At 44.0% G+C, this 27,789-nt stretch overlaps 1 protein-coding gene across 1 annotated transcript in view; it reads right to left on the minus strand.

The window, feature by feature from the left end:
• The window catches only part of LOC311134091 (solute carrier family 12 member 5-like), a gene marked incomplete at both ends in the record, with an annotated part of 287,008 nt that extends 259,491 nt beyond the window's left edge, over positions 1-27,517 (minus strand). The window contains one exon of the mRNA XM_084167681.1: positions 27,355-27,517. Coding sequence (XP_084023807.1) covers positions 27,355-27,517 — 163 coding nt within the window. The remainder of the gene's footprint in view (positions 1-27,354) is intronic.
• Between the last annotated feature and the right edge of the window lie 272 nt (positions 27,518-27,789).

Here is a 27,789-nt window from a genome sequence, read left to right on the forward strand (position 1 = left end):
TTATGTGAGTCTGGAAGTTGAGTTTACAGTCTAACCAGACACCTAGATATTTGTAGTTGTCCACATACTCTAGGTCAGACCCGTCGAGAGTGGTGATTCTAGTCGGGTGGGCGGGTGCTAGCAGCGTTCGATTGAAAAGCATGCATTTAGTTTTACTAGTGTTTAAGAGCAGTTGAAGGCTACTGAAGGATTGTTGTATGGCATTGAAGCTCGTTTGGAGGTTTGTTAACACAGTGTCCAATGAAGGGCCAGATGTATACAAAATGGTGTCGTCTGCGTAGAGGTGGATCTGAGAGTCACCAGCAGCAAGAGCGACATCATTGATATACACGGAGAAAAGTGTCGGCCCAAGAATTGAACCCTGTGGCACCCCCATAGAGACTGCCATAGGTCCAGACAACAGGCCCTCCGATTTGACACACTGAACTCTATCTGAGAAGTAGTTGGTGAACCAGGCGAGGCAGTCATTTGAGAAACCAAGGCTATTTAGTCTGCCAATAAGAATGCGGTGGTTGACAGAGTCGAAAGCCTTGGCCAGGTCGATGAAGACGGCTGCACAGTACTGTCTATTATCAATCGCGGTTATAATATCGTTTAGGACCTTGAGCGTGGCTGAAGTGCACCCGTGACCAGCTCGGAAACCGGATTGCATAGCGGAGAAGGTACGGTGGTATTCGAAATGGTCGATGATCTGTTTGTTAACTTGGCTTTCGAATACTTTCGAAAGGCAGGGCAGGATGGATATAGGTCTGTAGCAGTTTGGATCTAGAGTGTCACCCCCTTTGAAGAGGGGGATGACCGCGGCAGCTTTCCAATCTCTGGGGATCTCAGACGTTATGAAAGAGAGGTTGAACAGACTAGTAATAGGGGTTGCGACAATTTCGGCGGCTAGTTTTAGAAAGAAAGGGTCCAGATTGTCTAGCCCAGCTGATTTGTAGGGGTCCAGATTTTGCAGCGCTTTCAAAACATCAGCTGTCTGAATTTGTGTGAAGGAGAAGCGGGGGGGGCATGGGCAAGTTGCAGCAGAGGGTGCAGAGTTGGTGGCCGGGTTAGTGGTAGCCAGATGGAAAGCATGGCCAGCTGTAGCAAAATGCTTGTTGAAATTCTCGATTATTGTAGATTTATCGGTGGTGATAGTGTTTCCTAGCCTCAGTGCAGTGGGCAGCTGGGAGGAAGTGCTCTTATTCTCCATGGACTTTACAGTGTCCCAAATTTTTTTGGAGTTAGTGCTACAGGAAGCAAATTTCTGTTTGAAAAAGTTAGCCTTTGCTTTCCTGACTGCTTGTGTATATTGGTTCCTAACTTCCCTGAAAAGTTGCATATCGCGGGGGCTATTTGATGCTAATGCTGTACGCCACAGGATGTTTTTGTGCTGGTCAAGGGCAGCACAAATACTTTACAATGCTGGCTGACTACCTCTCAGTTAACCCATGCAGTGTTAATGTTGGCTTAATGTTTGAGTTAGTTAGGAAATGTGACGTTTAACTGAAAAAGGTCCTATGGGAGAGAGCTTCAATGGTTAAAAGGAAGATTTTATAAAGCATTTACAGTATAAGGTATACTGCAATATGCTTGATGGGAAACGTTTAAGCAAGTGGTGTGTGTATCTGGAGGGGAGGGAACTGTTGCAAACTAATAACCACCTTTTCACCTTCAAGCTTCTCTTCAAACTAATAACCACCATTTCACCTTCAAGCTGCTCTTCAAACTATTAACCACCAGTAGCCTCTCTCTAGAAGGATCAGTAGCCTCTCTCTAGAAGGATCAGTAGCCTCTCTCTAGAAGGATCAGTAGCCTCTCTCTAGAAGGATCAGTAGCCTCTCTCTACAAGGATTAGTAGCCTCTCTCTAGAAGGATCAGTAGCCTCTCTCTAGAAGGATCAGTAGCCTCTCTCTAGAAGGATCAGTAGCCTCTCTCTACAAGGATTAGTAGCCTCTCTCTAGAAGGATCAGTAGCCTCTCTCTACAAGGATTAGTAGCCTCTCTCTAGAAGGATCAGTAGCCTCTCTCTACAAGGATTAGTAGCCTCTCTCTAGAAGGATCAGTAGCCTCTCTCTAGAAGGATCAGTAGCCTCTCTCTACAAGGATTAGTAGCCTCTCTCTAGAAGGATCAGTAGCCTCTCTCTACAAGGATTAGTAGCCTCTCTCTAGAAGGATCAGTAGCCTCTCTCTAGAAGGATCAGTAGCCTCTCTCTAGAAGGATCAGTAGCCTCTCTCTAGAAGGATCAGTAGCCTCTCTCTAGAAGGATCAGTAGCCTCTCTCTAGAAGGATCAGTAGCCTCTCTCTAGAAGGATCAGTAGCCTCTCTCTAGAAGGATCAGTAGCCTCTCTCTAGAAGGATCAGTAGCCTCTCTCTAGAAGGATCAGTAGCCTCTCTCTAGAAGGATCAGTAGCCTCTCTCTAGAAGGATCAGTAGGTTGACAGGAGACAACAGCTCCATCTGACATTGGGGAAGTAATGACCGTGCTTACAGACTGTTGCAGTGTGTGTGTGTCTGTGTGTGTGTGTGTGTGTGTGGGGGGGGTCCTTGATTCCTCCACCAATAGGTCAGATACCGCATGATGAAACTAAATGTAACACCATGACACATCGAGGAGGGAGCAGTGAAAACGCACAACAATCTCTGACAAGACAAGGGAGAGCTCCACCACAGAAGACATTGACATTTACATTTTAGTCATTTAGCAGACGCTCTTATCCAGAGCGACTTACAGTTAGTGAGTGCATACATTATTTTTTGTATTTTTTTTCATACTGGCCCCCCGTGGGAATCAAACCCACAACCCTGGCGTTGCAAACGCCATGCTCTACCAACTGAGCTACATCCCTGCCGGCCATTCCCTCCCCTACCCTGGACGAATTGTGCGCCGCCCCATGGGTCTCCCGGTCGCGGCCGGCTACGACAGAGCCTGGATTCGAACCAGGATATCTAGTGGCACAGCTAGCACTGCGATGCAGTGCCTTAGACCACTGCGCCACTCAGGAGTGGCAAGAGAGCTCCACAGCAGAAGACAAGGGAGAGCTCCACCACAGAAGACAAGGGAGAGATCCACCGCAGAAGACAAGGAAGGGCTCCACCACAGAAGACAAGGGAGAGCTCCACCGCAGAAGACAAGGGAGAGCTCCACAGCAGAAGACAAGGGAGAGCTCCACAGCAGAAGACAAGGGAGAGCTCCACAGCAGAAGACAAGGGAGAGCTCCACCACAGAAGACAAGGGAGAGCTCCACCACAGAAGACAAGGGAGAGATCCACCACAGAAGACAAGGGAGAGATCCACCACAGAAGCAATCTTCTTCACTGGGATAGAATGGAGGGAAGAAAAGCATCAACATCATTCTCTCCCTCGCGATTCAAATCGCTAAATGATGGATAAAAGTCGCGATGGCTGTTGTTATTATTTAAATCGATTCCTGCTGCTGTTGTCCTACATTACCATTCGAGACGCCTCGCCGCAACAACATGGCCCCAATTCTGAGCTATTCTTTTATTTTCATCGCAGTTTACCCGTGTCTGTCTTTTTGCTTGCTTTTCGAGTGAAGTGGCATCGGTTTGTCAAGTGATTTGTCATGAGCTAGGGCTGCTAATTCAGACTGGGTAGAAGGGGAAGGAGGGTGCAGGGAGTCACAAATCACCACCCAACTCAGTCAGCCAGTTCACCTCACTGAATCTCAGAATCTGTCCCAAATGGTAACCTATTCTCTATTTAATGCACTACTTTTGACCAGGGCCCCTATATGGATACCTATTGGTGATGACAGATAGGATCATAACCCCAGATACCTATTGGTGATGACAGATAGGATCATAACCCCAGATACCTATTGGTGATGACAGATTGGATCATAACCCCAGATACGATCATAACCCCAGATACCTATTGGTGATGACAGATAGGATCATAACCCCAGATACCTATTGGTGATGACAGATAGGATCATAACCCCAGATACTTATTGGTGATGACAGATAGGATCATAACCCCAGATGCCTATTGGTGATGACAGATAGGATCATAACCCCAGATACCTATTGGTTATGACAGATAGGATCATGACCCCAGATACCTATTGGTTATGACAGATAGGATCATGACCCCAGATACCTATTGGTGATGACAGATAGGATCATAACCCCAGATACCTATTGGTGATGACAGATAGGATCATAACCCCAGATACCTATTGGTGATGACAGATAGGATCATAACCCCAGATGCCTATTGGTGATGACAGATAGGATCATAACCCCAGATACCTATTGGTTATGACAGATAGGATCATGACCCCAGATACCTATTAGTGATGACAGATAGGATCATAACCCCAGATGCCTATTGGTGATGACAGATAGGATCATAACCCCAGATACCTATTGGTTATGACAGATAGGATCATGACCCCAGATACCTATTAGTGATGACAGATAGGATCATAACCCCAGATACCTATTGGTGATGACAGATAGGATCATAACCCCAGATACCTATTGGTGATGACAGATTGGATCATAACCCCAGATACGATCATAACCCCAGATACCTATTGGTGATGACAGATAGGATCATAACCCCAGATACCTATTGGTGATGACAGATAGGATCATAACCCCAGATACTTATTGGTGATGACAGATAGGATCATAACCCCAGATGCCTATTGGTGATGACAGATAGGATCATAACCCCAGATACCTATTGGTTATGACAGATAGGATCATGACCCCAGATACCTATTGGTGATGACAGATAGGATCATAACCCCAGATACCTATTGGCGATGACAGATAGGATCATAACCCCAGATACCTATTGGTGATGACAGATAGGATCATAACCCCAGATACCTATTGGTGATGACAGATAGGATCATAACCCCAGATACCTATTGGTTATGACAGATAGGATCATAACCCCAGATACCTATTGGTGATGACAGATAGGATCATAACCCCAGATACCTATTGGTGATGACAGATAGGATCATAACCCCAGATACCTATTGGTGATGACAGATAGGATCATAACCCCAGATACCTATTGGTTATGACAGATAGGATCATAACCCCAGATACCTATTGGTGATGACAGATTGGATCATAACCCCAGATACGATCATAACCCCAGATACCTATTGGTGATGACAGATAGGATCATAACCCCAGATACCTATTGGTGATGACAGATAGGATCATAACCCCAGATACCTATTGGTGATGACATATGATCATAACCCCAGATACTTATTGGTGATGACAGATAGGATCATAACCCCAGATGCCTATTGGTGATGACAGATAGGATCATAACCCCAGATACCTATTGGTGATGACAGATAGGATCATAACCCCAGATACCTATTGGTGATGACAGATAGGATCATAACCCCAGATACCTATTGGTGATGACAGATAGGATCATAACCCCAGATGCCTATTGGTGATGACAGATAGGATCATAACCCCAGATACCTATTGGTTATGACAGATAGGATCATGACCCCAGATACCTATTAGTGATGACAGATAGGATCATAACCCCAGATGCCTATTGGTGATGACAGATAGGATCATAACCCCAGATACCTATTGGTTATGACAGATAGGATCATGACCCCAGATACCTATTGGTGATGACAGATAGGATCATAACCCCAGATGCCTATTGGTGATGACAGATAGGATCATAACCCCAGATACCTATTGGTTATGACAGATAGGATCATGACCCCAGATACCTATTAGTGATGACAGATAGGATCATAACCCCAGATGCCTATTGGTGATGACAGATAGGATCATAACCCCAGATACCTATTGGTTATGACAGATAGGATCATGACCCCAGATACCTATTAGTGATGACAGATAGGATCATAACCCCAGATGCCTATTGGTGATGACAGATAGGATCATAACCCCAGATACCTATTGGTTATGACAGATAGGATCATGACCCCAGATACCTATTAGTGATGACAGATAGGATCATAACCCCAGATACCTATTGGTGATGACAGATAGGATCATAACCCCAGATACCTATTGGTGATGACAGATTGGATCATAACCCCAGATACGATCATAACCCCAGATACCTATTGGTGATGACAGATAGGATCATAACCCCAGATACCTATTGGTGATGACAGATAGGATCATAACCCCAGATACTTATTGGTGATGACAGATAGGATCATAACCCCAGATGCCTATTGGTGATGACAGATAGGATCATAACCCCAGATACCTATTGGTTATGACAGATAGGATCATGACCCCAGATACCTATTGGTGATGACAGATAGGATCATAACCCCAGATACCTATTGGCGATGACAGATAGGATCATAACCCCAGATACCTATTGGTGATGACAGATAGGATCATAACCCCAGATACCTATTGGTGATGACAGATAGGATCATAACCCCAGATACCTATTGGTTATGACATACATTACATTTACATTTACATTTTAGTCATTTAGCAGACGCTCTTAACCAGAGCGACTTACAGGAGCAATTAGGGTTAAGTGCCTTGCTCAAGGGCACATTAACGTCATTTAGCAGACGCTCTTAGCCAGAGCGACTCACAAATTGGTGCGTTCACCCTATAGCCAGTGGGATAACCACTTTACAATTTGGGGGGGGGGGGGGTTAGAAGGAATACTTTATCCTATCCCAGGTATTCCTTAAAGAGGTGGGGTTTCAAATGTCTCCGGAAGGTGGTGAGTGACTCCGCTGTCCTGGCGTCGTGAGGGAGCTTGTTCCACCATTGGGGTGCCAGAGCAGCGAACAGTTTTGACTGGGCTGAGCGGGAGCTGTGCTTCCGCAGAGGAAGGGGAGCCAGCAGGCCAGAGGTGGATGAACGCAATGTCCTCGTTTGGGTGTAGGGACTGATAGGATCATAACCCCAGATACCTATTGGTGATGACAGATAGGATCATAACCCCAGATACCTATTGGTGATGACAGATAGGATCATAACCCCAGATACCTATTGGTGATGACAGATAGGATCATAACCCCAGATACCTATTGGTTATGACAGATAGGATCATAACCCCAGATACCTATTGGTGATGACAGATTGGATCATAACCCCAGATACGATCATAACCCCAGATACCTATTGGTGATGACAGATAGGATCATAACCCCAGATACCTATTGGTGATGACATATGATCATAACCCCAGATACTTATTGGTGATGACAGATAGGATCATAACCCCAGATGCCTATTGGTGATGACAGATAGGATCATAACCCCAGATACCTATTGGTGATGACAGATAGGATCATAACCCCAGATACCTATTGGTGATGACAGATAGGATCATAACCCCAGATACCTATTGGTGATGACAGATAGGATCATAACCCCAGATGCCTATTGGTGATGACAGATAGGATCATAACCCCAGATACCTATTGGTTATGACAGATAGGATCATGACCCCAGATACCTATTAGTGATGACAGATAGGATCATAACCCCAGATGCCTATTGGTGATGACAGATAGGATCATAACCCCAGATACCTATTGGTTATGACAGATAGGATCATGACCCCAGATACCTATTAGTGATGACAGATAGATCATAACCCCAGATACCTATTGGTGATGACAGATAGGATCATAACCCCAGATACCTATTGGTGATGACAGATTGGATCATAACCCCAGATACGATCATAACCCCAGATACCTATTGGTGATGACAGATAGGATCATAACCCCAGATACTTATTGGTGATGACAGATAGGATCATAACCCCAGATGCCTATTGGTGATGACAGATAGGATCATAACCCCAGATACCTATTGGTTATGACAGATAGGATCATGACCCCAGATACCTATTGGTGATGACAGATAGGATCATAACCCCAGATACCTATTGGCGATGACAGATAGGATCATAACCCCAGATACCTATTGGTGATGACAGATAGGATCATAACCCCAGATACCTATTGGTTATGACAGATAGGACATAACCCCAGATACCTATTGGTGATGACAGATATGATCATAACCCCAGATACCTATTGGTGATGACAGATAGGATCATAACCCCAGATACCTATTGGTGATGACAGATAGGATCATAACCCCAGATACCTATTGTTATGACAGATAGGATCATAACCCCAGATACCTATTGGTGATGACAGATTGGATCATAACCCCAGATACGATCATAACCCCAGATACCTATTGGTGATGACAGATAGGATCATAACCCCAGATACCTATTGGTGATGACAGATAGGATCATAACCCCAGATACCTATTGGTGATGACATATGATCATAACCCCAGATACTTATTGGTGATGACAGATAGGATCATAACCCCAGATGCCTATTGGTGATGACAGATAGGATCATAACCCCAGATACCTATTGGTGATGACAGATAGGATCATAACCCCAGATACCTATTGGTTATGACAGATAGGATCATAACCCCAGATACCTATTGGTGATGACAGATAGGATCATAACCCCAGATACCTATTGGTGATGACAGATAGGATCATAACCCCAGATACCTATTGGTGATGACAGATAGGATCATAACCCCAGATACCTATTGGTTATGACAGATAGGATCATAACCCCAGATACGATCATAACCCCAGATACCTATTGGTGATGACAGATATGATCATAACCCCAGATACCTATTGGTGATGACAGATAGGATCATAACCCCAGATACCTATTGGTGATGACATATGATCATAACCCCAGATACTTATTGGTGATGACAGATAGGATCATAACCCCAGATGCCTATTGGTGATGACAGATAGGATCATAACCCCAGATGCCTATTGGTGATGACAGATAGGATCATAACCCCAGATACCTATTGGTTATGACAGATAGGATCATGACCCCAGATACCTATTAGTGATGACAGATAGGATCATAACCCCAGATACCTATTGGTGATGACAGATAGGATCATAACCCCAGATACCTATTGGTGATGACAGATAGGATCATAACCCCAGATACCTATTGGTGATGACAGATAGGATCATAACCCCAGATACCTATTGGTGATGACAGATAGGATCATAACCCCAGATGCCTATTGGTGATGACAGATAGGATCATAACCCCAGATAGGATCATAACCCCAGATACCTATTGGTGATGACAGATAGGATCATAACCCCAGATACCTATTGGTGATGACAGATAGGACGTACCACTATACTTGAATGTACAAGGGTACATAGAGGGTGCAAGGGTAAGAATCTCTATTCCAATGGTTGTCTAAACTGACGTAGACCTATATCCCAGGAAGGCTTAATCAAAAGGTATCGCTAATTACTTATTTGATCCTTATAATAGATGTATTATAATTGATCAGCAATCTAAAGGGGGAAACAGTTTTTTTATATTCTACCTGGCGTGTCTGTGTCAAAACTACGCAAAGGTCTTCTCTATGGCCTTCTTGTGAGTGCGATTTTATCACTTTCTCTTTCTATTAATCCCCCCATTCCCCCTTTCATTGTGCAGATAGTTACACCCATGCATACCCCACAAGACATGCCACCAGAGGTCTCTTCACAGTCCCCAAGTCCAGAACAGACTATGGTAGGCGCACAGTACTACATAGAGCCATGACTACATGGAACTCTATTCCACATCAGGTAACTGATGCAAATAATAGAATCAGATTTAAAAAACAGGTAAAAATACACATTATGGAACAGCGGGGACTGTGAAGAGACACACACACAGGTACAGACACACGCATACACACACAAACGCTAGCGCACGCACTCTACACACACGTACATTGTAATATTGTTGTATGGTGGTATTATACATTTTGTATTGTAGATATGTAGTGGTGTAATAATATTATATGATGTACTGTTTTATCTTTTGTTTTATATGTAATGTAAGTGTGTTAATGTGTTTGGACCCCAGGAAGAGTAGCTGCTGCCTTGGCAGGAACTAATGGTGATCCCTAATAAATACAAATACAAATACATAACCAGGATACGAGGGTTTTACTAAATTATTGCATGTCTACGTCCTGCTGTATATATCTATACCGCTGCCACCCGAAACATACGTACACTCACATACACAGTCACAGACTCAAGCACATGCATGAAACATAAACCCACACTAATGCAAAGGGACATCGCACATCACATAACCCCCCCCACCACCACCACCACCACGAACGTGTACCCTGAACACATGTATGTCTGCACATGTATGCATCGCTCTCTTTCTCCCTCTCTCTCTCTCTCTCTCTCTCGCTCCCTCTCTCTCACACACACCTTCATGATTCACTAATGTGAATCAGAGAGATGAAGAGCATTACTGCTCCCTGCTGTTTGAATCAGGAGGACCTAATCCTAGATCCCCAACATGAAATAATCAGGTGAAACATACATGTGGTTCTCTCATTATTCTTTTTCACCACTTCCACTAATGTTTTTACAAACATTTACAATTAATTTGCTCTCGCATTTAAAAATGATTTCCTTGCAATATTTTATTTTGCTATCAATACTTTGGGGTTTATGTCTTATTTTTGTTTGTTTGCAATACCAAGAATTTTGTTCTCACCTTCAGAAGTTTTGCTTGATATTAATGGCACAAAAGTAACTCACTCTCTAGAGGATTGCACCATATAATAATACTATTACTTTATTAATGGTGTTTAAAGATTGATTGATTGATTGATTGATTGACTTTGTTACAAACATTGGAGTAAATGTGGAGTTTTCTTACATGTGAACCTGCAAATGTCATTATTTCACGTGATTGATTTTCACATGTGAATGTTTTTTACATGTGAAAATGCAATTGCACGTATGAAAGTTAGATTTTCACAAGTGAAACTGCAATTCACATGTGAGGTGAAAACATGTTATTCTCTTCACATGTGAAAAGGTTAACCTGTGAACTCTACATTTAATACATGTGAAAATACATATACCATGTGCCATACACTAATTTGAAGGTAAGGACGTATGATTCATTTAGGTTAACAATCCCTTTAAGTTTGTTTCCAAACTTTGTCTTTATTTGACCTTTTGTTCTTCCTTGAGTTATATTCCCTGTAAGGACCTTAGGGTAGGCTACAATTTGTGAGGTTGCTTCCTACTTCATTTTTCTACCCCTCTCTGGTGGTTTAATCCAGGAAATAGGGTGTTTACTGAGCAGAGACTGTGGAATAGCGCCAATTTGTATTGAGTTACAGCGCATTCGGAAAGTATTCAGACCGCTTCACTTTTTATACATTTTGTTACATTACATACAGCCTTATTCTAAAATTGATACAATTATTATTTTTCCTCATCAATCTACACACAATACCCCATAATGACAAAGTGAAAACAGGGTTTTAGAAATGTTTGCAAATGTATTACAAATAACAAATAGAAATACCTTATTTACATAAGTATTCAGACCCTTTGCTATGAGACTCGAAATTGAGCTCAGGTGCATCCTTTTTCCATTGATCATCCTTGAGATGTTTCTACAACTTGATTGGAGTCCACCTGTGGTAAATACAATTGTTGGACATGATTTGGAAAGGCACACACCTGTCTATATAAGGTCCCACAGTTGACAGTGCATGTCAGAGCAAAAACCAAGCCATGAGGTCGATTTAATTGTCCGTAGAGTTCCAAGACAGGATTGTGTCGAGGCACAGATCTGGGGAAGGGTACCAAAAAATGTCTGCAGCATTGAAGGTCCCCAAGAACACAGTGGCCTCCATCATTCTTAAATGGAAGAAGTTTGGAACCACCAAAACTCTTCCTAGAGCTGGCCTCCCGGCCAAACTGAGCAATCGGTTGAGAAGGGCCTTGGTCAGGGAGGTGACCAAGAACCCGATGGTCACTCTGACAGAGCTCCAGTGTTCCTCTGTGGAGATGGGAGAACCTTCTAGAAGGACAACCATCTCTGCAGCACTCCACCAATCAGGCTTTTATGGTAGAGTGGCCAGACGGAAGCCACTCCTCAGTAAAAGGCACACGACAGCCAGCTTGGATTTTGCCAAAAGGCACCTAAAGGACTCTCAGACCATGAGAAACAAAATTTATCTGGTCTGATGAAACCAAGATTGAACTCTTTGGCCTGAATGCCAAGCGTCATGTCTGGAGGAAATCTGGCACCATCCCTACGGTGAAGCATGGTGGTGGCAGCATCATGCTGTGGGGATGTTTTTCAGCGGCAGGGACTGGGAGACTATTCAGGATTGAGGGAAAGATGAATGGAGCAAAGTACAGAGAGATCCTTGATGAAAACCTGCTCCAGAGAGCTCAGGACCTCAGACTGGGGTGAAGGTTCACCTTCCAACAGGACAACGACCTTAAGCACACAGCCAAGACAACGCAGGAGTGGCTTCGGGACAAGTCTCTTAATGTCCTTGAGTGGCCCAGCCAGAGCCCGGACTTGAACCCGATCGAACATCTCTGGAGAGACCTGAAAATAGTTGTGCAGTGACGCTCCCCATCCAATCTGACAGAGCTTAAGAGGATCTGCAGAGAAGAATGGGAGAAACTCCCCAAATACAGGTGTGGCAAGCTTGTGGCGTCATACTCAAGAAGACTCGAGGCTGTAATTGCTGCCAAAGGTGCTTCAACAAAGTACTGAGTAAAGGGTCTGAATACAGTGATCCCTCGCCACTTCGCGGTTCACTTATCGCGGATTCGCTATTTCGCGGATTTTCATAATGCATTTTTTTTTTTTTTGGTGCATTGTGCTCTGCATTCTGATTCGCTAAAAACTCACTCCCGCTTCTTGTATCAAAACATGCTACGAATTGTGCTATCATTTTGTCGTCTCGTGCAGTTATGTGTACGTACATAAAACAGCTTGGCAAATTTACATTAAGTTGGCCAAATTATCTTGTAATTTCGAACATCTCCTAAACCCATAATGTCGACGAAACGGCCTGGACCGACAAAAGCACCTGCGGATGGGCCCAAACGGCGGAAGATGCTACCTATCTCAGATAAAGTTAAACTTCTGGACATGCTAAGGGAAGGTAAATGACAAAGCCACAAAGCGACGATGAAAGAGAAGAGGGAGAAGAGGACACGAGAGATGAGGAGGAAGGACTAACGCTTGGTCGCTTAGCAACCATGGTGCGAATGGCCACTGAACTTAAGCGAGTAGCTGAGGAATGGGACCCTTTGATGAGCCGTTCATTACAGTTCTCCAACGTAATCGATGGTGGCATGTCGGTGTACAAGGATCTTTTTGCAAAGAAGAAAAAAGAGCGACAACAGCTGCCTATCACTATGTTCTTCTCCCGAACAAACACACCTGCACCGCGGGCTTCAGAAGAAGAGAACACTGCAGAGCGCAGTCAGGATGCAGCGGCCCAGTCTGAAGAGCAGTGAAACGGCCTACACGTGAGTCACTGTATTTGTATACATGTAATAGTTGCTAATTGTAAAAAAAAAAAGTTTTCTATTTCGCGGATTTCACTTATCGCGGGTCATTTTCGGAACGTAACCCCCGCGATAAACGAGGGATTACTGTACTTATGTAAATGTTTTTTTTTTTTTTTTTTTTTTTTTTTTATACATTTGACAAAATATCTAAAAACCTGTTTTTGCTTTGTCATTATGGGGTATTGTGTGTAGATTGATGAGGGAAAACAACTATTTAATCAATTTTAGAATAAGGCTGTAATGTAACAAAATGTGGAAAAAGTCAAGGGGTCTGAATACTTTTCGAAGGCACTGTACATCAAATTTGAATCAATCCAATATAACATTGATCTGAAAAGTATATTTTCTCCCCTCTGTATTGTAGCTGTGTCATATCATTGCCAATGTGTTGAGATGAAATCACTGGAAAACCGCAGATACACGACATAACCTGGTAGATAACAATGGTTACCTGGAGAAATGTGATTTACAGCCACTCAGTCATTATTAAGGCTTCTGGTTAGCATACAATTCCTATTCAGTTTTTATGGAGGCAACGTTGTGACAGAAAATAAATGGAGAAAAAAGATGGAGACTATTGCACTCCAGACAACAGTGATTTAGGCCCAACTCACTGCTAAGCTTTCCTCAACATTGACTTAATAATCGACCCATTAATGCATTCACAGGTGCCAATCAATGGGACTGAGAGACTGAACATTATTACTGCTGTCACCGAGGTATAGAGGGCTGCGCAATATGGCTGAGCACGGCCATTAGAAGGATATCAGCGTTTACAACCAGACAGGAAGCGTATTTTATTCCCAAATAAAAGAGTCCCCCCATTAACACACATCACCAATTGTGGCGCGGAGACTGAACAGCATGAAAAGAGCCCTCCTCATGTCAAAGCAACAGTCAACAGCTCATTGTTAAGGAGGCGTAATCAACAGCACCCAGTAGGATAATGGTTCCATCCTGTTTGGATAATGATAATAAGACTGAGTCCTTCCTCTAATCAGCACCAATGTTATGGCCAAGCTCAGCACCAGGCTGTTCCACAATGGGGAGTGACAGTCCAGTCTAATCAATACCAGTCTATTCCACAATGGGGAGTGACAGTTCCAGTTTAATCAGCACCAATGTTATGGCCAAGCTCAGCACCAGTCTGTTCCACAATGGGGAGGGCCAGTCCAGTCTAATCAATACCAGTCTATTCCACAATGGGGAGTGACAGTCCAGTTTAATCAGCACCAATGTTATGGCCAAGCTCAGCACCAGTCTGTTCCACAATGGAGATGGACAGTCCAGTCTAATCAGCACCAGTCTGTTCCACAATGGGGAGGGCCAGTCCAGTCTAATCAGCACCAGTCTGTTCCACAATGGAGATGGACAGTCCAGTCTAATCAGCACCAGTCTGTTCCACAATGGGGAGGGACAGTCCAGTCTAATCAGCACCAGTCTGTTCCACAATGGAGATGGACAGTCCAGTCTAATCAGCACCAGTATGTTCCACAATGGGGAGGGACAGTCCAGTTTAATCAGCACCAGTCTGTTCCACAATGGGGAGGGACAGTCCAGTCTAATCAGCACCAGTCTGTTGCACAACGGGGTGGGACAGTCCAGTCTAATCAGCACCAGTCTGTTCCACAATGGAGATGGACAGTCCAGTCTAATCAGCACCAGTCTGTTCCACAATGGGGAGGGACAGTCCAGTCTAATCAGCACCAGTCTGTTGCACAACGGGGAGGGACAGTCCAGTCTAATCAGCACCAGTCTGTTCCACAATGGAGATGGACAGTCCAGTCTAATCAGCACCAGTATGTTCCACAATGGGGAGGGCCAGTCCAGTCTAATCAACACCAGTCTGTTCCAGAATGGGGAGGGACAGTCCAGTCTAATCAGCACCAGTCCGTTCCACAACGGGGAGGGACAGTCCAGTCTAATCAGCACCAGTCTGTTGCACAACGGGGAGGGCCAGTCCAGTCTAATCAACACCAGTATGTTCCACAATGGGGAGGGACAGTCCAGTCTAATCAGCACCAGTATGTTCCAAAATGGGGAGGGACAGTCCAGTCTAATCAGCACCAGTCTGTTGCACAATGGGGAGGGCCAGTCCAGTCTAATCAGCACCAGTCTGTTGCACAATGGGGAGGGACAGTCCAGTCTAATCAGCACCAGTCTGTTGCACAATGGGGAGGGACAGTCCAGTCTAATCAGCACCAGTCTGTTGCACAATGGGGAGGGACAGTCCAGTCTAATCAGCACCAGTCTGTTCCACAATGGGGAGGGACAGTCCAGTCTAATCAGCACCAGTATGTTCCACAATGGGGAGGGACAGTCCAGTCTAATCAGCACCAGTCTGTTGCACAATGGGGAGGGACAGTCCAGTCTAATCAGCACCAGTCTGTTCCACAATGGGGAGGGACAGTCCAGTCTAATCAGCACCAGTCTGTTCCACAATGGGGAGGGCCAGTCCAGTCTAATCAACACCAGTCTGTTCCACAATGGGGAGGGACAGTCCAGTCTAATCAACACCAGTCTGTTCCACAATGGGGAGGGACAGTCCAGTCTAATCAACACCAGTCTGTTCCACAATGGGGAGGGCCAGTCCAGTCTAATCAACACCAGTCTGTTCCACAATGGGGAGGGACAGTCCAGTCTAATCAGCACCAGTATGTTCCACAACGGGGCGGGACAGTCCAGTTTAGTCATCACCAGTCTGTTCCAGTCCAGGACGAACAACAACACAGATGACACAGGCCACAATGGACAGGTAGGGCAGAATGGACAGGTAGGGCAGAATGGACAGGCAGGGCAGAATGGACAGGCAGGGCAGAATGGACAGGTAGGTCAGAATGGACAGGCAGGGCAGAATGGACAGGCAGGGCAGAATGGAAAGGCAGGGCAGAATGGACAGGCAGGGCAGAATGGACAGGTAGGTCAGAATGGAAAGGCAGGGCAGAATTTGAAGGTAGGGCAGAATGGACAGGCAGGGCAGAATTGACAGGTAGGTCAGAATAGACAGGTAGGTCAGAATGGAAAGGCAGGGCAGAATGGACAGGCAGGGCAGAATGGACAGGCAGGGCAGAATGGACAGGCAGGGCAGAATGGACAGGCAGGGCAGAATGGTGCTCTGTTTATAAACGCTGCACTGTCCTGTGTGCCACACACACAAGTTCATAAATAGAGAAAATACAGTGTACATAATAAAGACTCAAAAATATACTAGTCATTCAGAGTAACCTTACACACAGACACACAGACAGACACACACACACACACAGATACACAGATACACAGACACACAGACACAGACACACACACACATTTCTGACCACCTTGCCTATCTGTCACTTTGTGCAGGCTCCGTGTCCCTTGTGATGTACACTGAGGTACCAGGGTGACCCCTGACCCCCATGACACAGTGGTCTTAGTAATAGAGGTAAACTGGGTCTTGGTTTTTCCCAGATCAAAAAAAGGGCTTAGGTGGTTGGAGTGGAAGTGGGCGTGGCAATGGGCACGGTTGGCCCGTCGCTGCGGGGCTGAATTCGTTCTTCACCGAGGTCCCAGGGTGCCTCACTGTAAATTGGGTATAATGCCTGGTACCCTCAGCCAAAAAGACCCCTGACTGTCTAGCTTTTATTTTGGTGCATTAACTTCTCTACTAACTTTCTGCCAAAATATTATTGTGTAGTTCTTTTGTTTGTTTGTTATTTTCTACTGCCCAAGAATTTCCAATGCAGGAAAAACCCTGTGGTCAAGGCATTGTTTGAGACCAAAGAGTTGAGTCTAATGCAATGGAACAGTGGGTTTTATCACTGGGTGGGATCCATAACGTCTCACTAACCTGCCACCTCCCACGCTAGTCTGAGGTCTACCGGCTAAAGTGCGCTCAGGTTTCGCACACACACACACCACACACACACACCATACACACACACACACCACACACCATACACACACACACCACACACACACACACCACACACACACCAGCGCCAAGCTGAGGGATGTATTATGCATTGAGCTATAAAAGGGAACTGTCAAAACCCCACTTCATCTGCAAGTTAACGGGGAGGGACAGTCCAATCCTCTGTATAACATTTACATTTTAGTCATTTAGCAGACGCTCTTATCCAGAGCGACTTACAGGAGCAATTAGGGTTAAGTGCCTTGCTCAAGGGCACATCGACAGATTTTTCATCTAGTCGGCTCGGGGATTAGAACCAGCGACCTTTCGGTTACTGGCACAACGCTCTTAACCACTAAGCTACCTGCCATCCTAAATATTACAATTTTTTTACAAAGATTGAATTTAACATCATTTGGGGGAAATTAGACCACACAGGTGAGGAGGAGGATGTTAGAAATCAAACAAGGTCTTCATAGAGATGATTGAGTATAGTATATTGCAACAGAACACTGCACTAGGATTTCTCTATGGGCTGTAGAATGGAGAGTATCAGGACAGTGAATACGCTGTCGATTCTGTTGTGTTCGAGGGCTATGTCAAAAGCAACATCATCAAGATGAACAGCTCCACAAGTGCACAAATGTCCTTGCGGTCCAAGGTAAGGTTGAATGCAAGGCGATACACACCCTTACCCAATCCAATAGAAAGATCCGCAACTCTGCAAGGTCAAGGACAATGGAGACGCGGGCTCCACCTGCGGAGCTTCAGATCACATGGTGTAAGCTGTCTTTCTCACACACACACACACACACACACACACACACAGGATCGATAGAAACAGGGTCACAGGGAGGGGATATATATATATATAGGCATAGCACCGCTAAGTCGTAAAACTGAAGGTCTTCACTGTGCCTGGATGTCATAACAGCACTGAGCTAACACCCACCAGGTCAACGACCTTCACAGAATCACACAAATGGCCATTTGGGATCCATAATTGTACGGTGGAAAAATAGATTTGTGCACTAGCATGCACACACACACACACACACACACACACACACACACACACAAAGCAACGTTAGCAACAAGAGCTTCGCCTCGTACCTACGACCGCAGCACGGCTCGTACCTACGACCGCAGCACGCCTCGTACCTACGACCGCAGCACGGCTCGTACCTACGACCGCAGCACGGCTCGTACCTACGACCGCAGCACGCCTCGTACCTACGACCGCAGCACGCCTCGTACCTACGACCGCAGCACGCCTCGTACCTACGACCGCAGCACGCCTCGTACCTACGACCGCAGCACGGCTCGTACCTACGACCGCAGCACGCCTCGTACCTACGACCGCAGCACGCCTCGTACCTACGACCGCAGCACGGCTCGTACCTACGACCGCAGCACGGCTGTGCTAAAAAAGTAAAAATCCACGCTCTCTCGTGTGCGATTGCTTTATACTGAAATTGTTGTATGCTCTCTCTACCATGTTTTACACAGATACTTCAAACCAAAATTTCGGTCAAATGATCCAAGGTTTAACAGTCTACCAATTAAAACCTGGAATCAAACAATTTAATTGATGCAAAGGCTGAGAACTATTGAGACACCTCCACTTGACGAATGTTATTTAACACATTTCTCATCTAAACAAATGTGTTATTTTCCACATTTGCTGTTATTCACATCCATTCATTTCACTGGAATGATGAGGTATCTTCGTTCACACAAAAGCCATGGTTCTCTTTACCTGCATCCAACAGTGTATATTACTAATTCCTATGCAATACAGCATAGTTATCTAGTTAATACTATTGCTGAGCTACTATCTGAGGTTAGACATCCAGTAAGTCTGCGGATAAGAGTGGAACAGCCCTTGGAGCTCACTCGGGGGGGGGGGATAATTGAGTTTGAGTTTGAGTTTATTTTTACAGGGACAGTGCACATTAATCAACGTTTCAGTAAAAGTGCCGGTTTTAGCCAGCCGGCTAATTTTCAACCGCAGTCCCTGGGCAGGTTATTAAAAACAATTACAATATAGACAATAACAACATAGAACAAGACATAGCATACAGACATAGCAACATAGGACAAGCAAGACGTAGCATACAGACAGAGCAACATAGAACAAAAAGCAGCAAAACAAAATTCATAAAAGCAACAAAGTGTTTCCACACCTCACAAGTTACAGACAACAGACATGGAAAGCGGCAACACACAGCTAGGGACCATGTTCACAAATCTGATTGACCTTTAGCCATGTCTTCAAGCATTTTGTGAAAGTGTGATATGTGGTGCAGTTATGTGTGTCTGATGGCAGTGTATTCCAGACATGGGAAGCTCTCACAGAAAAAGCGGATTTACTAAAGGTGCTTTTCCTTAGGGGAACTACACAGTCACCTCTCATGGCAGACCTTGTGGATCTGCTGCCATATGTTTGGGTTTTCTTACTGAAACGTTGTAAGACATTCAAATAATTACCAGATCAATGTAATATGAAAGAAAGCTTGTTTTTCTCTGCAAAGCCATTTGTAATGTTATATGAGAATGAAAAGTTGGTGTAGCCATGGTAACTGTGTTATCGTTGATCCAGAGACAAGAGCCTCCACAAGGCTGTGCACCCGCCGCGTCTCCTGGCGATTAAGGGAGTCCCTCTGTGAAGAGGTTTCTCCTTTCAAGGGGAAAACGAGGAGATGGCAAGATGTGTTCCTATTTGTAATGCAGGCTCTGGCCAAGAGAGTTATTGATACACATGGCAGTATTTATTTTGCAAAGTGAAAACTGAGAAGTGCTGAGAAGGCATTTTGCCTACTAATTTCACAAAGTAGAGGATATAAGTATTGGCCCTTGGTGGCACCGGTGACATAGTTGAATAGGTAACGGACGACTTTCATTGCTCACATCTCCGGGTTGGGACGTTTAACCGTGGCAACCTGTCAGAAGTAGCATACATAACCTCCAATATCTTTAAGTGGCTGACAGCTTGGAGCAGGTCAGGTGCCAATGCAAAGGACAGGAGGCTTGAGTCGGTGTAATGGGAAAACAAGGGGATGGATTTAAATCAGGCTGCCTGTGTTATTACACCACAGGTTTAAAATGTGCATTTGAGTTTTGAACAAAATATATCTGAGACTTTGAGAGTCAGAAAATAGGCTAATGTGTTTGAGCCATTGGGATGGTTATGATTACTACATTTACATCGAATCAAATTTTATTTGTCACATACACGTGTTTAGCAGATGTTATTGCGGGTGCAGAGAAATGCTTGTGTTTCTAGCTCCGACAGCGCAGTAATATCTAACAATTTCACAATATATACCCTACACACACAAATCTAGTAAGGAATGGAATTTAAGAATATATACATATATGGACGAGCGATGACAGAGCGGCATGGACTAAGATACAGTAGAATTTATAGAATACAGTATATACATATGAGATGAGTAGTGCAAGATATGTAAACATTATTAAAATGACTAGTGTTTCATTTTTTAAAGTGGCCAGTGATTTCAATAGGCAGCAGCAGCCTCTAATGTGCTAGTGATGGCTTTTTAACAGCCTGATGGCCTTGAGATCGAAGCTGTTTTTCATTCTCTCTGTCCCAGCTTTGATGCACCTGTACTGACTTCGCCTTCTGGATGATAGCGGGGTGAACAGGCAGTGGCTTTTTCAGTCATATCAAACTCCATTTTTTGAATGATGCTGTGTCTGCATGTATGTATTACAATTATACACTTCAACAGTGTTTACCAATCCTGGTCGAGGGACATCAATCCAGAGCGTATATGGACGAGCGATGACAGAGCGCTGTTGTCCAGAGCGACTAGGGTTAATGCCTTGCTCATCGACAGATTTTTCACCAAGTCGGCTCAGGGATTTGAACCAGTGACCTTTCAGTTACTGGCCCAACGCGTTTAACCGCTATGCTGCCTGCCGCCCTACCTACTACATCACAAATGTGTTAGAAGTTGACTACCCAAGCCATTGTAAAGTTTTAATACCATACTAATGATGGCTAATCCTCTATTCTGGAGGGCTGGTGAAGGACTAAAATCGGTCCTGTCAGTGCAGCCGTTAATGTACCAATGTGCAAAATCCAATGGACCCAATTTGATTTTGAAAGCAACTAAATGAGAGCATGATTCAATCAAACCAGTTTATGCAGTAGGCAGGTAGACCTATATTTGTCTACTGACTGCATACAGGGTTTTATTCTTAAAATTGGAAGCATAAAATCTGCGAGGAGAGAATCGACCTAACACTCAGGTCCCCCTTCCAGCATTGGGGAACATCCCACACGTCTATTTCTATGGGCACAAGCACTGTTCATGACACAAACTGTTCACACCCCTCTTGTTGGTGGAGAGAACATTGTGCAGGTTTAAAGCTTATTCACTGCAATTCTATACATTTTGTCATGTCTATTCATGTGATATTTGAGTGACTTGAACATTACTAGCTAAAAAACGTTAGCTGACATGGGCTAGTTGATCTGGACAGTTATAAATAGCTCTCTAAGGTATGCAATGACTGACATGACAAGCGGAAAACTGATGATGCAATACCCAATTTCGAAATGGCATCTGGTGCATTCTACTATTACAACTTTCAAGAGTAAGTTAAAAGCCGGAATGAGTTCCTTAAAATAATATACACACTACCAGTCAAAACATTGGACACACCTACTCATTCAAGAGGTTTTTATTGAATTTTACAATTTTTTTACATTATAGAATAATAGTGAAGACATCAAAACTATGAAATAACACATATGGAATAATGTAATAACCAAAAAAGTGTTAAACATATCAAAATATATTTTAGATTTTAGATTCTTCAAATAGCCACCCTTGCCTTGATGACAGCTTTGCACACTCTTGACATTCTCTCAACCAGCTTCATGAGGTAGTCACCTGGAATATATTTCAATTAACAGGTGTGCCTTCTTAAAAGTGAACTTAATGCGTTTGAGCCAATCAGTTGCGTTGTGACAAGGTATGGGCCCCTATTTGGTAAAAGTCCAAGTCCATATTATGGCAAGAACAGCTCAAATAAGCAAAGAGAAACGACAGTCCATCATTACTTTAAGACATGAAGGTCAGTCAATATGGAAAATGTAAAGAACTTTGAATGTTTCTTCAAGTGCAGTCGCAAAAACCATCAAGCACTATGATGAAACTGGCTCTCATGAGGACCACCACTGGAATGGAAGACCCAGAGTTACCTCTGCTGCAGAGGATAAGTTCATTAGAGTTACCAGCCTCAGAAATTGCAGCCCAAATAAATGCTTCACAGAGTTCAAATAACAGACACATCTCAACATCAACTGTTCAGAGGGGAATGTGTGAATCAGGCCTTCATGGTCGAATTGCTGCAAAGAAACCATTACTAAATAACACCAATAAGAGAATACACTTGCTTGGGCCAAGAAACACGAGCAATGGACATTAGAGAGAATGCCAAGATTGTGCAAAGCTGTCATCAAGGCAAAGGGTGGCTACTTTGAAGAATCTCAAATAGAAAATATATGTTGATTTGTTTAACACTTTTTTGGTTACTACATAATTCCATATGTGTCATTTCATAGTTTTGATGTCTTCACTATTATTCTACAATGTAGAAAGTAGTAAAAATAAAGAAAAACCCTGGAATGAGTAGGTGTGTCCAAACTTTTGACTGGTACTGTACATATATACAGTGGGGGAAAAAAGTATTTAGTCAGCCAATAATTGTGCAAGTTCTCCCACTTAAAAAGATGAGAGAGGCCTGTAATTTTCATCATAGGTACACGTCAACTATGACAGACAAAATGAGAAGAAAAATTCCAGAAAATCACATTGTAGGATTTTTTATGAATTTATTTGCAAATTATGGTGGAAAATAAGTATTTGGTCAATAACAAAAGTTTCTCAATATTTTGTTATATACCCTTTGTTGGCAATGACACAGATCTCACAAGGTTTTCACACACTGTTGCTGGTATTTTGGCCCATTCCTCCATGCAGATCTCCTCTAGAGCAGTGATGTTTTGGGGCTGTCGCTGGGCAACACAGACTTTTAACTCCCTCCAAAGATTTTCTATGGGGTTGAGATCTGGAGACTGGCTAGGCCACTCCAGGACCTTGAAATGCTTCTTACAAAGCCACTCCTTCGTTGCCCGGGCGGTGTGTTTGGGATCATTGTCATGCTGAAAGACCCAGCCACGTTTCATCTTCAATGCCCTTGCTGATGGAAGGAGGGTTTCACTCAAAATTTCACGATACATGGCCCCATTCATTCTTTCCTTTACACGGATCAGTCGTCCTGGTCCCTTTGCAGAAAAACTGCCCCAAAGCATGATGTTTCCACCCCCATGCTTCACAGTAGGTATGGTGTTCTTTGGATGCAACTCAGCATTCTTTGTCCTCCAAACACGATGAGTTGAGTTTTTACCAAAAAGTTATATTTTGGTTTCATCTGACCATATGACATTCTCCCAATCCTCTTCTGGATCATCCAAATGCACTCTAGCAAACTTCAGACGGGCCTGGACATGTACTGGCTTAAGCAGGGGGACACATCTGGCACTGCAGGATTTGAGTCCCTGGCGGCGTAGTGTGTTACTGATGGTAGGCTTTGTTACTTTGGTCCTAGCTCTCTGCAGGTCATTCACTAGGTGTGGTTCTGTGATTTTTGCTCACCGTTCATGTGATCATTTTGACCCCACGGGGTGAGATCTTGCGTGGAGCCCCAGATCGAGGGAGATTATCAGTGGTCTTGTATGTCTTCCATTTCCTAATAATTGCTCCCACAGTTGATTTCTTCAAACCAAGCTGCTTACCTATTGCAGATTCAGTCTTCCCAGCCTGGTGCAGGTCTACAATTTTGTTTCTGGTGTCCTTTGACAGCTCTTTGGTCTTGGCCATAGTGGAGTTTGGAGTGTGACTGTTTGAGGTTGTGGACAGGTGTCTTTTATACTGATAACAAGTTCAAACAGGTGCCATTAATACAGGTAACGAGTGGAGGACAGAGGAGCCTCTTAAAGAAGAAGTTACAGGTCTGTGAGAGCCAGAAATCTTGCTTGTTTGTAGGTGACCAAATACTTATTTTCCACCATAATTTGCAAATAAATTCATTAAAAATCCTACAATGTGATTTTCTGGATTTTTTTTCCTCAATTTGTCTGTCATAGTTGACGTGTACCTATGATGAAAATTACATGCCTCTCCCATCTTTTTAAGTGGGAGAACTTGCACAATTGGTGGCTGACTAAATACTTTTTTCCCCCCACTGTATATACTACATGACCAAAAGTATGTGGACTCCTGCTCGTCTAACATCTCATTCCAAAATCATGGGCATTCATATGGAGTTGGTCCCCCTTTTGCTGCTATAACAGCCTTGACTAGATGTTGGAACATTGCTGCGGGGACTTGCTTCCATTCAGCCACAACAGCATTAGTGAGGTCGGGCACTGATGTTGGGCAATTAGGCCTGGCTCGTAGTCGGCGTTCCAATTCATCGCAAAGGTGTTCAATGGGGTTGAGGTCAGGGCTCTGTGCAGGCCAGTCAAGTTCTTCCACACTGATCTCGACAAACCATTTCTGTATGGACCTCGCTTTGTGCACAGGGGCATTGTCATGCTGAAACAGGAAAGGGCCTTCCCAAAACTGTTGCCACAAAGTTGGAAGCACAGAATCGTCTAGAATGTCATTGTATGCTGTAGCATTAAGATTTCCCTTCACTGGAACTCAGGGGCCTAGCCCGAACCATGAAAAACAGCCCCAGACCATTATTCCTCCTCCATCAAACTTTACAGTTGGTACTATGCATTTGGGCAGGTAGCATTTTCCTGGCATCCGCCAAACCCAGATTCGTCCGTCGGACTGCCAGATGGTGAAGCGTGATTCATCCCTCCAGAGAACGTTTCCACTGCTCCACTGAGTCCTGAGTTTTATACCACCCCAGCCAACGCTTGGCATTGCACATGGTGATCTTAGGCTTGTGTGCGGCTGCTCGACCATGGAAACCCATTTCAGGAAGCTCCCGACGAACAGTTATTGTGCTGACGTTGCTTCCAGAGGCAGTTTGGAACTCGGTAGTGAGTGTTGCAACCAAGAACAGACGATTTTTACACGCTACATGCTTCAGCACTTGGCGTTCCCATTCTGTGAGCTTGTGTGGCCTACCACTTCGCGGCTGAGCTGTTGTTGCTCCTAGACGTTTCCACTTCACAATAACAGCACTTACAGTTGACCGGGGCAGCTCTAACAGGGCAGACATTTTATTAACTGACTTGTTGGACAGGTGGCATCCTATGACGGTGCCACATTGAAAGTCACTGAGCTCTTCAGTAAGGCCATTCTACTGCCAATGTTTGTCTATGGAGATTGCATGGCTGTGTGTTTGATTTTATACACCTGTCAGCAACGGGTGTGGCTGAAATAGCCGAATATACTAATTTGAAGGGGTGTCCACATACTTTTGTATATTCAGTACCAGTCAAAAGTTTGGACACACCTACTAATTCCAGGGTTTTTCTTGATTTTTACTATCAGACATCAAAACTGTGAAATAACACATATGGAATTATGTAGTAACCAAAAAAGTGTTAAACAAATCAAAATATATTTTATATTTGAGATTCTTCAAAGTAGCCACCCTTTGCCTTGATTACAGCTTTGCACACTCTTGGCATTCTCTCAATCAGCTTCATAAGGTAGTCACCTGGAATACATTTCAATTAACAGGTGTGCCTTGTTAAAAGTTAATTTGTGGAATTTATTTTCTTTTGATGTCTTCACTATTATTCTTTATATTAGGTGTGTCCAAACTTTTGACTGGTACTGTGTATATATATAAATTGGGTGAAGGGGTGGGGACCACGCGCCCCCTCCCCCCCACCAACCCCTCAGGCGCGCCCCAGAGTTTGGGAACCACCAAAAAACCATTATATGATACTAAAACCATTATACGATTTATTGACTTTAGGGAAAAAGTATATGCCACACACACACATACTGCATTCACACTGCAATGCGGATTTGATTGAATTCACCCTCGGGAAGTGATAAATGAGCAAAGAAAATAGAATTAGAAGAACAGTCATCTGTATGCTAAGGGTTTACACTGAACCAGCCCCTATGATAAACACTGTATGACTACTATTGATCTGTTCTGAAAGGTTTTATTATGAACTGAACTGGACGGAACCTGATTTATTGCATTTCTTATCCTTGAAAACAACTGCAGTCTATAGCATATTGCCTACATGCGGTAATAGTGAACTGCTAGAATGCTTGAGGGACAATGTGGCTAAACTATGTTCTAAAATGTAATACCATCAACAGATCTTTATAAACTAAGGGTTTACTCATTTCAAGCTTGAGGGAAGGGGTTTGTATGGTAATGGTAGTATTGAAATGCTTGGAATTGCCATCCACCTGTCCAGCACCCAGACAGTCTCAGTAAGATTAATGCACACTCATGGAGTATTAGCCAGTAGCGCATGCTTGTCTTGCTGCAAGGGTTAGCTGCTGTGACTCAACATTCAAAAACACCATAGCTCCAAGACAAAAGCACAATATTCCAATTAATCATTCATGTGCAACAAGAAATGTTCCATAATAATAGCATGTAAATGATTTAGATATTATTGGGTTGGTTATTTGCTATAGTTATAAAGCCATTTCATAATAAAAACAACAACTAAAAACACATTTTCTATCTGTCATGTCCGTCATTTGAATTAACTTAAAAACAAAAACACTTAACACATCTAGAAAATGGCATTTAGATTGACTTTGCGCACTGCACCTGTGGCTAGATAGCCTATTGAATTAATGGCTGTTTGGCAAATTGAAGATTGTTGACTGGGTGCTCCTGCGGTCATTTAAAATTCATGTCACACACATCTGTTCACAGACACTATGGTGGCACCCAGCAACCAGCAAGCATCCAGGCGTTAACATGAAGCCCAGCATAGGCTACTATACAGTAGAAGCGCGCATCCTACCTTGCACGACCACCACCCTCGTATTGAAAGACACCTCTTTGTTTGAAGAGCTCGGAGTGGGGTCATCTCCCTCGAACAGTTGGTTCACCTCGCCCTGGATGTCTGACACGTTACGGCCGCCGTCGCTCTTGGAGAAGGCGGTCACAGTAAACCTCTGGCTCATGGTGTCGCCGGCGGTACCTCACAACTGTGAAACAAGCGGCGAGTCTCCTGCCTTGGCGGCGCCCCGGTGGAGGAATTCACCGAGGATGCAGATGCAGACGCAGATAGAAGCTCCTGACAGCTGTTGAGAGGGCTGTACACAGACCCAAGTGATTGTCCTCGGTATCATTGACTAGATCTCTATCGGCAACAAGTTTCCCTCTGTCTTGTCTTTGGAAACTGCGGCGTTTTGTTCGTTGATATGAGATATTGAATGATGAGAATAAGCTATCA

This window comes from Coregonus lavaretus (genome assembly GCF_964263955.1).
Source record: "Coregonus lavaretus genome assembly, chromosome: 8".
Lineage (NCBI taxonomy): Eukaryota > Metazoa > Chordata > Actinopteri > Salmoniformes > Salmonidae > Coregonus > Coregonus lavaretus.